Source organism: Crinia signifera, chromosome 2 (genome assembly GCF_055691185.1).
Source record: "Crinia signifera chromosome 2, ASM5569118v1, whole genome shotgun sequence".
NCBI lineage: Eukaryota > Metazoa > Chordata > Amphibia > Anura > Myobatrachidae > Crinia > Crinia signifera.
Window position 1 is genome coordinate 361,342,254 of NC_139218.1, and position 15,320 is coordinate 361,357,573.

Here is a 15,320-nt window from a genome sequence, read left to right on the forward strand (position 1 = left end):
GCGTCCATCTAGTTCAACCAATGTTTATATAGTTCCTTATCCCTTGTTATATAGTATGTTCTGATATTTTGAAGACAGATTATGTTACTTATTCGTACCCATGGATGTTTTTAACCAATAAATGTTTATTCCAAAGTTCGACTGTTCTGATTGTAAAGAAATTTTTTCTTATAGATGAACAAAATCTTTTTTCTTCTAATCTATACTCATGCCCTCGCTTCCTAGAATCCTTTCTAGCAGAAAAAAGAGTTTTTGACAGTTCCTTGTCCCCTAATATATTTATACATGTTGAGCATATCCCCCCTTAAACGTCTCTTCTCTGATGTAAATAGTCCCAAATTGCTTAATCTTTCCTCGCAGCTTAAATTCTCCATTCCCCTAATAAGCTTTGTTGCTCTTTGGATTTTTTCTAATTCTATGATGTCCTTTTTGTAGTGCGGGGCCCAGAACTGCACTGCGTATTCGAGGTGCAATCTAACCAATGATTTGTACAGTGGCATAATTACTTTTGAGTCCCTAGTTTCCATGCTCCTTTTAATACATGCTAGAATTCTGTTTGCCTTTTTGTTGCTATATTACATTGAGCACTACACCCCAGTTTGTTGTCTATTCTTCCATTTGCTAAATTGCCACTGTAATATTTACATAGTAGGTAAGGCTGAAAAAAGACTTGCGTCCATCTAGTTCAACCTGGTATAGATATCCATTGCTGATTTGGTAGGTTCTGATATTTTACAGACAGATTATATTTCTTATTTGTACCCATGGATGTTTTTCTCCAGTAAATGTTTGTCCAACTTTGCCTTGAACGCATATAATGAGCCAGTCGTTACCACCTCTCTGGGAAGAGAGTTCCAGAGTTTGACTGTTCTGACCGTAAAGAAATTCTTTCTACTAGCTGAATTAAATCTTTTTTCATCTAATCTATACTCATGCCCTCGTGTCCTAGATTCCTTTCTAGTAGAAAAGAGGGTGTGTGACAGTTCCTTATATTGGCCCTTGATGTACATGTTGAGCATGTCCCCCCTTAAACGTCTCTTTTCCAATGTAAATAGTCCCAAATTGCTTAATCTCTCCCCGTAGCTTAAATTCTCCATTCCCTTAATAAGCTTTGTTGCTCGCCTTTGGACTTTTTCTAATTCTATGATGTCCTTTTTATAGTGTGGGGCCCAGAACTGCACTCCGTACTCGAGGTGAGGTCTCACCAATGCTTTATACAGTGGCATAATTACCCTTGAGTCCCTAGTTTCCATTCCCCTCTTAATACATGCCAGAATTTTGTTGGCCTTTTTTGTAGCTACATTACAATGGGCACTACATCCCAGTTTGCTGTCTATTTGGACTCCTAGGTCCTTTTCAAGTATGGAATTACCAAGTTCCTCTCCGCTAAGGTTGTAACTTGCAAATATATGTATCAAGACACTTACATTTTATTCCTGCAGACTCAAAGTGCTGAGATGTGTCTATCCGGCACTGTATGTGGCCTGAGGTCATGTTCCAGACAATAATTTCTCCATCATAACTTGAGCTGGCAAGGAGATTTGGAGGCTTCTGAGCTACACAGAGAATGTCTTCACGGTGACCTCTGATCTACAGAAGAAAAGGGTACATTAAGCTCTCATGCTATGGGGCGGGATGTTGTAAAATTCGCCGCCCCCCTTCGCCGGACATCGCATTATTGATAACGGCATATGTTGTAACATATGCCGTTATTAACGCAAGGGACAGCTCTTGCGATAAGAGCTGTCCCTTGGGATGCGGCGCCGGCACTGGACTTCCGGCCCTGAGACCCAGGAATCCGTCTGCGCATGCGCAGACCCCGGCGCCGGCCGCATGGCACGCTGGGAGGGATCCGTGACGGATCCCTCAAAAAGCGCTGCGGTAAGAAGCCCATAGGCTTCTGCAGGGAATCTCCAGCTTTTGCTGGAGATTCCCTCCGCAGCGCTGTCTCTGCGGAGGGACAGTACAGCATACAGAAATGCGGTAAAAACCCTGATAATGGGGTTTTTACCGCATTTCTGTGATAGAGAATCTCCGTCTTATCCTCAAGACCATGAGAAACCTCCCTAAACATGAGAAATCATTAGTTCCAGACAGTGCTGTAACCGGGATTCACTGAGCACCCATCCAATGGCATCACTAATGGGTGGGGCCCACTGGCGTAACTAACGCTCAGCAGCCCCCGCCATGGCGGGGGGGCGCAGACACCAAGGGGGCGCAGGGTCACGGGTGACGCCGGAGACAAGATTCCTGAGTGAGGAGCAGCAGCCTTCTCTCCGCCGCTCTGGCTGTCTGTGTGAGGACGCAATGACAGGGTTAATTGAGCGTCCTCCTCACACAGACAGCCACAGAGCTCCCCCTTCCCAGGCCCGGCGACAGGGGGGGTCAAGGGGGACAGTTGTGATGGGCCCCAGTAATCTGAGGGGCCCCAGAGCCAGACGCCTCTCAGACCCCTCCATGCCGTGACTGTCCGGGTGCGCCAGAGGAGAGAAGTACAGCCGCGCCGGAAGGTCACACAGCTATCTTCCTCAGCGACCCCCTGATCGCAGCCTAGCAGCCTGTATACCCCGAATTTACCCCAGCGTGTCATGCAGGAGGATGCCCAGTCAGTGCACCGTGGCACAACATACCCCCTAATGCAGTTCATGGGGGTGCCGCTGCCATCGCTGCTCGATGCCCGCACAGCATTACTGGGACTGAGACGGCGCGGTAACGCGGCGGCTGCACCAATGATGGGAGGTGAGATCTCAGCCTTCAGTTCCGCTCTACCGCTGGGAGGCACGAGCAGTGAGGTGCGGCAGGCTGTCCAGTGAATGTCTGAGGACTCCGGCGGCCACCGCTGCCATCATCCTCCTCCTGTCCACGGTGTCCTGGCTCCAGACTCCAGTGACAGTCCACCACGCAGACAGCAAATCAAAATTAAAAGTAAGCTGCTGGGCATACCTCATTTCTCAGAAAAAAAAATACACACATATATATACAGTGTGTGTGTGTATATATATATATATATATATATATATATATATATATATATACTGTGTGTGTGTGTGTGTGTGTGTATATATATATATATATATATATATATATATGTGTGTGTGTGTGTGTGTGGATGATAATACAATGCCTTTGTATTTACTTGCTATAGATTTAGATTTACATTGTCTTGCAGGTCATATTAATACAATAAGTGATGCTGACTATGGCACTTTATGTATATTTATATACAGTACACTATTTATGTGTCCTATTTTCCCGCATATATATATGCTGTTAGTTTTTTTTTTTTTTTTCACTTTTTTCTGTATATATGTTTCTATATGGTTTATTTAGATATTATATGCACTATGCTTCCTTGGATCACCATTAGTACATTCTGATGCCAAAGTATTTTTTTTTTTAAATCATGCAAATGGTTTTGGGCCCCTTAGAAACTATTTTGATGTTGGGCATTTTGGGCTAGGTTGGTTGGGATGAGGACCCGTAATATGACTCCGCCCTTGTATTCAGCAGCGTTTGCGGTGTCTGGTAAGCAACGTGGACTCCACTGGGTGTTCTATTTAAGGTAATTAATGCTTTATGTTTTACTGTATCCTGAAACTGAAACGGTGATGTAAAAAAAAAAATTTCATTACAGTAGTCGCTGACACCCCACACATGCTACCCCCACCTTCTTGCTCACAGTCCGTCACCCCACACTCCTTTTCCCCACTCATCCCATCACCCCACACATGCTACGCCTACCTTCCTGCTCACAGCCTGTCACCCCATGCTCCTTATCCCCACTCATCCTGACACCCCACAAATGCTACCCCACCTTCCTGCTTACAGTCCGTCACCCCATGCTCCTTGTCTCTACTCATCCTGTCAAACCACACATGCTACCCCCACCTTCTTGCTCACAACCTGTCACCACACGATCCTTGTCTCCACTCATCCTGTTACCCCACACCAATTAGTGCCTAAACCGACTGGGAGATGACGGTTTACAGGGGTGCAGTGTCGCGGCACAGTGAGGGTATCTGGGGAGGTATGGGGGCCCCAGAGATATAAGTGTATGGGGCCCCAAGATTTCTATTGCCGGCCCTGCCCCTTCCACATTGCACGCTCCGTTATCTCTTCTGGGCTCCCTGTAGCCAGCAGCGCTGGGGCTTCAGAGGCTGTGTGAGTGCTGACAGGCAGTGCTCGAAGTTCAAGTGACCTCACACACTTTCACCTTTCCCGGCCATGAACGGGAAGTGAACTGCAGGACGGCTTATGTGTGGCTATGTGTGCTCAGAGCATGACAGCTGAGCACACAGCCTGCACAACAAGCCAAGCTCGATTGCATGTGTTGCACTTGCCCTGTATATTTAATGACATGGCCACCAGGGTAGGAGGGGGATGCGCTCTGGTGCACTTAGGAAGAGCAAGATGCAGACTCCTTCTTCCAGGCACCAGAAAAAGATCTCTGCTGTGACCCGGATCATCTCTGCACTATTGCCTGATAGCAAGCACCTTCACAAATCTGCTTCGATGTGCAGCAGCACTAAGATGTAAGTCCCAGTGTGTTTTAATTTTTCTTAATTATAATTATAATTAAATTATAATTTTATTTACTATTTATTTTTTACCATAACCCACCCTCTTGACTCCTGCACCCACACTAATTAAGTGTTCAAAATTGTGCTATGGGGCCCATACAGTTTATAGTAATGCCTCTGGTGACACAGCCACACAGCTGCTAAGGGTCGTTTCATATAGGACTGGCCCCTCACAGATTTTGTGTTGTGCCCCCTTTGCCCATTAATTTTAAAAGTGGTTGTATAAATGGGTGCCTCACCCTTAATAGAAGGCTCTCATAATAATTTATTTTTAAATAATTAAGTGGCACTCCAGCTGTGATGCTCTGCCACAGTCCTCTGTGAAGGAGCAGAACCCTTGTTCTGTCCACATCTGCGTAAGAGTATTAGAGGGAAGGAGGGAGGGAGAGGTGCAGGGTTAATAGAGGGAAGGGGTGTATTAGAGGTACAAGGGTGATAGAGGGAAGGAGGTATGGAGAGGTGCCTGATTAATACAATTTTTTTGGGGGGGGGGCGCCAGAATTATTTTTGGCAGGGGGGAGCAAAATTTCTAGTTACGCCACTGGTGGGGCCACTAACACCGGTAAGTGCAGAATGGCCTGGAGTGTCCTCTTGGGTAGTCTGCACAGGGAAATATAGGCAAAGCCCCGTTTAGCACGATTGCTCAGCACACAGCATTGCAGGTGCACTGTGATGTGTGCTAAGCTCAGCCAAAAAGCTGGGTCGCCACGTCTGTAGCAATGATGCCACTGTAACAGCCCTGCCCTGTCCACCACTCGGACAATTCTAGTTTCAGCCCTAGTACTGTATATCATAATCACATGATTGTAATTGCCTACACCAACTGTCTATCAGATTTGTCATATTGCAGGGAAAATACTTAATACTGCCTCTCTGCCGGAGAGAATGCAATGATGATGTGTTCTGTGCCCCTGCTTCTATTATCTCCTGCTGTCTGCTTGTAGATGGTTGACAATATGCTGAAAAATGTTCACCGGGGTCAAGGGGAACCTTGCAATCTCCGTCACACTATCCACATGCCTACCACCTATATGCTGCCAGCAGACGTCAGCAGGAGCAGCAGAAGGCATGCAAGACCAGCCAGATAGCCCAGATGCAAAGTAACCTTTATGGTCCAGGTACTATTTAGCATACGCCACCCAAAACTGTATTACTTACTGTATCATCATGCCAATATTCCTTTGGCTCCTGGATGTGATGTAGATTATCCTCAGAATCCTGGGAAACAGACAGAAAATGTTGTGTTAAGTAACTGTCCTCAACACAAGAGAGCACATGGAGGGTGTAAGAGTCGACATTTATAATGCTTCTATTGTGAAAAGCATCTATCCCAGACATAATACTACTTCCTGTTTCCTGCCAATGGAACAAGATATTTTTTTATTTTTCTTGTATCTTGTAAATCCTATAAAATGATCTGATTGGTGGCTATTTGTAACCTCTCCACCTGTCCGCTTTGGAAAACTTGATATAGGGGCAGTACGGATGGTGTAATGGTTAGCATTACCGCCTCACAGCACTGAGGTCATGGGTTCGATACCCACCATGGCCCCAACTGCGCGGAGTTTGTATATTCGGTACTTGTGAGTTATCTGGGCTGCCGATTTTTTGATTGTATGCCTTAAGTTAAGGCATACAATCAGATGCGATGCGATGCGATATCGCATCGCATCGCATGCGACCATCGGATGCGATGACCCGATTTTTCCATAGGAATCAATGTTAAAATGGACTGAGTCCATTTTAACATGGAATTCAATGGGAAAAAGGGGTCCTTTTCATACCCCTACTATCCAAGTGGGCATGGAGTTTGATATAAACCTGTGGCGAGCGTAGCGAGCCACCGAGCCCGAAGCGTGGCGAGCGAAGCGAGCCCCGCGAGGGGCCGGTATTCCGTGTCCGCTCGCCACGCTTCGGGCTCGGTGGCTCGCTACGCTCGCCACAGGTTTATATCCAACTCCATGCCCACTTGGATAGTAGGGGTATGAAAAGGACCCCTTTTTCCCATTGAATTCCATGTTAAAATGGACTCAGTCCATTTTAACATTGATTCCTATGGAAAAATCGGGTCGTCGCATGCGATGCGATGCGATGTGCCCGATCCGACCCGATTTAGAAATCGGGCGCCCAGATAACTCACAAGTACCGTATATTCTCCCCGACTTGCGTGGGTTTTCTCCGGGTACTCCGGTTTCCTCCCACAATCCAAAATATACTGATAGGCTAATTGGCTCCCAACAAATTAACCCCTAGATAACCCATTGTAGTATCTAATCCAGGGATTTTGGAATTAGATTGCGCATGTGCAGTCTAATGCCGGGCAGCATCTGAGCACCCGCTCAGACATTGACCATATGGGTATCGGTCATTGACCACTGAAGATCGACACGGCTTAGGTTGACACAAGCATTAGGTCGACACTGGGAAAGCCGACATAAGTTTTTCACGTTTTTTGTCCCGAATGTCAATACAGTTGATATAGACACTGCATGGCTCGCTGCACTCGGCACTGTTTTATTCTCCCACCACGCCGTAGTGGATGGTAGGGCTTGAAATACCACCTGTCGGCACATGTCGGCTCAAAAAAACATCACAGCCATTGCTTGCACCCAACATGGGCAACATCCAATCTTAAATAGAACGCCCATCTTAGTAAATAAACCCTATGGCATCAGAATATCAGCCCTTTGAACACAGTAGTACAGCCAATTTTCCTTAGTACTATAGAGGACGTGTGCAGGAATATTGGCAATGATTTCATATTGCATTCTACCGTGATGGGCATAATTATGTAATAATGAGTATACTAAACACTAGTTAATAAAACACGAAAATGCCTTATTTGTTTACTACCCTAATAAAATGAATAATGTGGCTCTAACTGCAAAATATAAAGAAGATATAAATATACTTTCCTGTGATGAAGCAAAGCTGGCCTCATGCTTTACATATGCTTTAAATATTCTTATTTATTCATTTACACACATCTGTTTATCTAATTATACAGCTGTGTTATCCCATAAATCACTTCTGCTTGTACAGATATGTGTAAGATTGTAACAGATATACTCACATAATACATATTTATCCTCCTGTCCCAGCCAACAGCAACAGTATATCTGAAGCAAAATAGAAAATCTCCATATTATTATGGGGACAGCATTATTCTGCATTATCAATTAACAGTGGGGGGATGAACCTTACCCCAAGACTCTGTCCCTAAACCTGTCCAAAGCTCCGGCCCATACTACCAAAGCTCTGCCCCCTGTCCCATCCGAAGATGATGCTTACCATTTCCTCTGCATCCCGTAACAATCAGATGCAGGAATTGGCATGAAAGAGGGGAAAGGCCTGTTGAGGACCATGTGTGCCCAGCAGCAACCCAGAGACACCATGCCCTGGGGGGTCTCTCCTCTCTCCTTATAGTAGTGGTGGTGCCTGGGTCAGTAATTTAAGCTGTGTGTTGTTTGTGTGTGTGTGTGCGCTCCCCTTTCAGTTATACATCTCCTACTACCCAGCATTGTACTTCAAATCACCTGTCTTCTTCAGATTCTGCACTAAGCTTTCAAAGTGGTAACATGGTAATAAACAACTAATCAATTAGCCCATGTCTGACATTTTTCAAACACAGGAGCTGATTGGCTGGCTGTTTATCACTCTCCATGCTATCACTTTTGAAGCTTAGTGCATCTAGGCCTCTGCCTGGTGTGCCATTAAGAAGTTTCTTTGCAAGGACAGTGGTTTTCTGTAAATCCCTTTGATTTATTGAAGATACTCAGGAGTCCCTGCTAATTACCTCTCATTATCCCACCTTGTAAAACCCATCAGGAGAGATAGTAGCACATGATCACAGTGTCTTATCTATTCTGTGCTGGTGTGCACTCATCCATAGCGTGTTGCTACTGCTGCTAATGAGTTTAGTTAATTAGGGTAAGAATTTTTGTTACTAATATTTATTTAGTTAAACACATTTGTTTAACCCCTTACCGCCGCAGCCTGTTTTTGCCTTCCTGACAGAGGCCTTTTTTTCAAATCTGACATGTATCACTTTTTTTTGCTTTTACTTATCCCAGTGATTTTGAGATTGTTTTCTCGTGACACATTGTACTTTAAGTTAGTGGTAAATTTTGGTCGATACAGTTTTTTTTTTTTTGTGAAAAATACCAAAATGTCGTAAAAAAATTGAACATTTTGCAATTTGCAAAATGTTAAATTTTCTGCTTGTGAGACAAATAATCATACCACTCAAAATAGTTCATAACTAACATAGACCATATGTAAACTTTATGTTTCATTCATTATTTCAACTTTCTTTTATTTTTTTTGGACACTAGGGGGCAGCAGAGTCAAAATTATATACATAACACAGTAAACGCTGCAATTGGCTGTTCACATTTGAACAGCCAATTGCAACGATCACCGATCGGGGGGGGGGGCATCGCTGCCCCCCCTGGGCAATGACGTCAGGGACAGCAGACATCGTCCCTCTGTCACCGCGGTGACACTTTAAAGTCATGACGTACATTTACGTCATGTGTCAGGAAGTACATCCCGACCATGACGTAAATGTACGTCAAATGTCGGGAAGGGGTTAATTAGAGAATCTGGTGTCTTCAATGATTTGGTTAATGTTATATTGCTATGGAAAACAACAATGCTCTTACTTGTTTCTGTTTATGTCAACATAAGTGCAGTCACAGATTTCAGCTGAGCTGTCTGAAAAGGAGAAGAATATTACTCTTTATTGCAGGACAAATAATAAGTCATTACATAAAGTAAGCAGTGAAGTCTGAATAGCTGATTCTCTTGCAGGGAGACTGTTTCCTTGGCACAAAAAAAGATAAACAAGGATCAGAGCTGTGTTCAACATTCTACATAGAATGTAATGCTGTAGCCATGCTAAAAACATAAACCATATTTAATAAAAACAAGTACACAATAAATGACAACATATGCAGAGACTTAGCAAAAATATAGCATGTATAAACAAAAAAATAAAGAATATATTAATGATATACCTGTATGTAATAAATAAAGAATCCAATAAAAAGTTTACATGAGGTCACTGGTTGAATATATCATTTTGTAATCCAACCATAATTACAACAGTTGGTGTAAATTAATTGTGCTTAGATCCAGCGGCAGCTCCTGTAGAAGGAAGGGCTGCAGACAAGACAGCCCTGATCAGCATCGGCAAAACATTTGCATGCACACAGCACTGACTCCTTCGGACTGCATCGCCTGCAGCCCATAGAAACTGGATAGTGCTTCCCCTAAGGCAAGGAGTGCCTTCCTACTGGCAGCACGCTCTGTGCTAATTGCAGCCTGCTCTGGCAATCCCAGAGGGAGAAAACACCTTCCAATGGGACTGCCTCTGGGTGACTGACAGGTAGCATGTCACTACCAGTCACAGTGAAGCCAGTGCAGTCACAGATTGCAACTAGCTTACTGAAGTGGTGGATTTTACTGGAGGGACTGCTGGTTAGATCCAATAAGGACCCAATAGACTGTCACTACAACAAAAAATGTTGTATAAAAGATACATGAAATCTTTAAAATATAATGGAACCCTCGATAAAATTGCAAGCCTGGGTATTCATGGATAGATGTTAGGTTGTGAAATCAACAGGCAATGGTGATACACAATCATTGTGCTCTACTGATCAGAGTAGAGGCACAGACCAATAACGCTTTACAATAACTTCAAGAAGTGAGTAAATAAGGACGGAATAGGTCTTACCACTTGCGGTAGCTGAAATGTGATCTGCAGGATGTTATAAGTAAATAGGACACCAGAATGTATATTGTGCCAAAGTGAACCATTCAATTACAGCCATCATATTTAGCAACTTACCTTGTTTTTTAAGAGTGTGCAAACAGAGCCCATTGTTATAATTCCAGATTCTCAGACAACCGTCCCTTCCTCCAGTGATCAACCTACGTAATACAAAAACATCCACAGACAGGTTCAACTGAATACAGCTGGAGATCTCCCATAGCTGAGAAAACCTCTAACCAAACTGGGCAGAGCTTTGGTCATGGGCTCTATACTACTATGTGTGTGGCATTTGTGTGTTCTCCGACAGTTCTGTTTTCCTCTCACTCTCCAAAAGCATAATGGTGTAGGATTATGGTTTCTGACAACAATAAAGTGAAGTCCATACTTGCCTACTCTTCCACATGGGAGAGATTTCTCCGGAAGTCCCCACACCCACAGAAGAGCGGCCACATTTCCAGCATTCCACAGTGAAGCAGGAAGGACTGGGGATATTGGCAGGGGACTCATAGAGCTGAATGGAGGGGGTGGGGCTAAGACTGCAACCTGTTGGGGACCTAGTGATGTGCAGTTCGGCCCTGCCCCCACAGCGGCAGTAAGTGTCTCCCCCCAGGTTTTTCCTGGAAAGGAGAGTATGCAATAAACCCCAGTCTGTGAATTTACTAGGAAAAATAGGTGCTTAATTCAGCACCCATTGTAGATTACCGAAAAACGCTATTGGAACAATTTCGGTAATCTGTGCACATGGCATCCTGCATGCACATCCTCTTAAAGGGCGAGATGTACTAAGCCTTAAAAAGTGATAAAATGGAGAGTGACAAACCACCAACCAATCAGCTCCTACCTGTCATTTTTCAAACCCAGCTAATTTTTCTACAAAGCTTGCGAAATTTTTGAATTATATTTTCCGGTTCCATCCACATATACATCAAATATGAAATCAAATATGTGGATGATGAAGCCTGTCATAGCGAAACGGCTGTCTGCTCCAAACATGGGTACGGACGCGTACACGCTGCACCCCGGCACACTACGGAGAAAACAACGCTGCCGCCTCCTTTTAAACGGGTAAGCAGTGGCATCAAACACTCGGAGGGGAGTCTACTGCCTTAAGGTATACTATTTCCAAGCTGCTACTTTCCGATTCCATCACTTTAACAAAATCAGGTGGGAATATTAATTTCTATACTAACCCACGGGCACCGCTTATATATGTAACAACTTTAAAACATTGGCAACAATTCTGCCTGTATACAAAGTAATGGAGTATGAATTAATGGTTACACAGTAACAAACTTTCTTGGCATATTCAAATGCACTGTCTCTCTGACTATAACGCTCATCTCCCATCAATGCTGCTTGCAATGGGACACAGCAGCATATTGACCAGCTAGACTTATCTTTTCCTTACTTACCTTTATATTCACACTCATTTTGTTTTAGGAGTACTCTCATCCCCCAAGTGGGATTTGGCAGGACCCTGCACTGACCTAAGGTCAACAGGGCACCTTAAACCTGTTAAAGGGGACAGCAAATATTCCACTCTCTTACATACTGTAACGCTGTTTTTGGTGAGTACCGCTCACTCCCCATCAATGTTCAAACAATGGGAAGCAGCAGCCTACTAACCAGGGCCGGATTTGTCACTAGGCCCGTGAGGCACGGGCCTAGGGGCGGCACCTATTAAGGGCGGCATGGCAGACTGCCTCTGAGTATGTTAATAGTCACCACCAAAACAGTGCAGGGGATGCCACTGCTTTGGGGTTTCAGGCGGCCCCAGAGCCCAGTAGACATTCCCCTGCACCCTCTGAAGTGTGCCCCCTCCGGCAGAGGCTGTGGATTCCTACCCTACTCCTGGCATCCATAAATGAGAAACCCCGTCGGCACCGTCACCGCAGTGCTGCTGATCTAAGACACAGCAGGGGAACTAGCCTCCGCGGCTCCCACCCACCTCGTGCGAGATCCAGCAGCGGCAGTGATCACTGAGCATGGCGGCTACCCCCTCGCCCGGCGCCAGCTCTGGACCCAGCCGAACCATTGGCAGCGCTGATCCTCAGACGCAGCGGGGTGGAGGGGGGGCTAATGACATGGTGACTTCTCATCACTGGTCGTGAATCCCGGCTCCCCCTCCCCCCGAACCCAGCCCCGATGGCTGCATCGCTTATTCTCAGAGGGGAGGGTGGGGGGTTTGACTTTGTGCCCCCCCCCACCCCATCACAGATTATGGAGCAGATTCAAGCAGCAGCATCTGCTGAGGAGCTGCATTGTACATGGGACAGGCCAGCTATACCCAGGTCAGTGCTTCCATCCCCTGATCTCAACCCAGTGCCCCCCATCTACCCTATCATCCCCTGTACCCAGCCCAGTGCCCCCATCTAGATCAACCATACCCAGCCCAGTGCCCCCAATATAACCAACCATCCCCAGTCCAGTGGCCACCACCATCCCGGTGCCTGTCACCATGCCCCCCTTCCCTCCCAGATAAGCTAACTGCCCACATCCACTGCCCACCACATAACCCCCAGCCAGTACAATCGCCTGTCTTCAGTACACACAAGTACTTGTGTAATGAATATGTTAAAATGGGGGGGGGGGGGCAAAAATGTTGTGCCTAGGGGCTGCCCGACCCCTAAATTTGCCCCTGCTACTAACCCGCTAAACATAAGCCGTCTCTTTTTCCACAACAGCTTATTATTCTCATTCCCTCACTAAAGAATTCGGCTAGACACTGCACTGACCTAGTGTCAACAGGGGCACCTTATTCCAAAGGAGGAGACAGCAGATGCTCCAACTTTAATCTATACTAGAACCTCTTTACGGACAGGCTAACAGCACAAACCTACTTACTGTAACCCCATATGTTAATGGTATATCATTCTGTGCTGCTATTACCTGTTTGGTATCGTTCCATACTTGTAAACCATTTACTGGATTGAAATATTCCACATTTGTTACTGCTTCCTTAACCCGTTTACATGGCTAAGCGCTGATCTCCATATCCCAAGTGAGGGTTACACTAGCCTATCGCTAACCAATTAGGATCATATTTTTATACATTACTGTATGGAAAATTTATATTCATATTTGATGTATATGTGGATGTGACCGGAAAATATAATTTCACAAATTTTGCAAGCTTTGTAGAAAAATTGGCAGTGTTTATTTAAGCTATAACATCTATTGAGAATTGTCATTGGACCACAATTTCACGGTCCTAATTTATTATCTCACAAAATTAGTGATAGAAAGGTGCACATTGATGCACTTTTTCTTTAAATGTTTTATGTTGTCTGTCAGTTTGTCAACAAAAGTTTTTTAATAAATTACATATAAAGTTATGTTTTAAATTCGTCACCATTTCATTACTACTTAGTTTTTCTTTTCAAGCGTGCCCCCAAACAAAGGAGAGTACTTTGTCTTTGTTTTCCCCTTAATCTAAGTGTTTTTTACTCTCAGGGGTGCACCTCCACACTAAGGATTTTTTCTAAATTTCCAGTTTATTGGGGATAAAAATACCAGTACTAGATATTTATTGTTTTTCTACGTATCTTCATATTCTAAAGTGCAACTGGTGCACGGGTTTTCCTCCCAATTCCCTTCCCCACTCCTACATTTTTCAAACACAGCCTGTAGCATGAGAGGTAGGAGCTGATTGGCTGAAGGTTTATCACTCTCCATTTTATCACTTTTCAAGCTTAGTACATCTGGTCCAAACTGCGGTCACATACAGGAAAATGTGACCGCAGTATAAGAGCCAGCAGGCTGTTTTTTTGTCACTACAGGGGTCCTGGGGATGCGGGCTCCCACAAAGGCCAATCAGTATTCAGTGCTGAGTGCTGCACCGTAGCAATACTTGCAGCACTCAGTTCATGTCACTGAGCAGAAGTTGGCACTTTGGTATTACCCTTCGGCGGGTGACACCAGGGTGCGGCCAGCACACTCCTTTTGATGCCACTGGTGTTCCCCATGTATGTCTATCTCACTCTCCCCTATCTGCTTAATACTGTATATAAGACATGGAATATACCAATCTGTTAGCCGCTGCAATGAATAACCCCTCCAGTAATGACGTACCTTCTTCCACTAAGGTCAAAGGTCATACACGTTATTGCAGCATCCTGATGTGCCTCGTTAATTTCCAACACTTGTTTTCCCGTCTCAAAATCCCAAACTTTTATTACCTGCGGACACAAAAGTTGTTTTAGAAATATTTACGAATTTGAAATAGAATTAACTGTTCTAATTATACAGTTCTTATAACTACGTTTTACAGAGAATAGTCTCTTTGTGGTGGATTAAGACGGTTTTAATTGATTTACTTTTGCCCATGTTCTCTTGTAACTTGCACTGTATTTCCAACCAGCATCATGGGGAGGGACCACTGAAGTTGAATCAGGGCCAACGACATAGACAGGCTATGTGAAGTTTTTTTCTTCCACCAAAGTCAGTCACTTTGCACTAGGACAAGCTTGTACTATACTAAAGTATATTAATGAACCACTCTAAGACGTCCTGATCTAATTTTAACTAGATCGGAGCTTTTTCATACGTTTCATTATTTTCATCTAAAAACCGAAACTTTAGGTGTCTTGCAGGAACAAAAGATATTGACTCAGAGCAAAACGCTTTTGCACGTTTCTTATTCAGGTCAAGTCCCAACTTTTCCACACTAGCCGATCTTGAATGTCTCAATTTCAACTTTTTCAATCCACGCTAGAGGACACATCTGTACTAGTAATGTCACAGCACATCTCCTGGTGTAAAGGAGCCCATACACGCTCCGTTGTGTCCGGCTCCGTTCTGTACTATGCGATGCGCGCTCCCGCGCATCACATAGTACGGTACAAAAAGTATGTGCTGCACATACTTTTTGTACTAGGTACACATCGTATCGGATCGCAGTGCATGCACACTGCATGCACTAGGGATACGATCCGATGTGTGCTGTTTAAGTCCCAAACGGA

At 44.6% G+C, this 15,320-nt stretch overlaps 1 protein-coding gene across 1 annotated transcript in view; it reads right to left on the bottom strand.

The window, feature by feature from the left end:
• LOC146058553 (cilia- and flagella-associated protein 337-like) overlaps window positions 1-15,320 on the bottom strand; it is an 86,040-nt gene that overhangs the window by 19,524 nt on the left and 51,196 nt on the right. The window contains exons 17-22 of the mRNA XM_083170836.1: window positions 14,431-14,537; window positions 10,435-10,517; window positions 9,245-9,296; window positions 7,654-7,699; window positions 5,739-5,798; window positions 1,428-1,590 (exon numbers count right to left, since the gene is read on the bottom strand). Of these exons, the coding sequence (XP_083026962.1) occupies window positions 1,428-1,590; window positions 5,739-5,798; window positions 7,654-7,699; window positions 9,245-9,296; window positions 10,435-10,517; window positions 14,431-14,537 (511 nt within the window). The remainder of the gene's footprint in view (window positions 1-1,427; window positions 1,591-5,738; window positions 5,799-7,653; window positions 7,700-9,244; window positions 9,297-10,434; window positions 10,518-14,430; window positions 14,538-15,320) is intronic.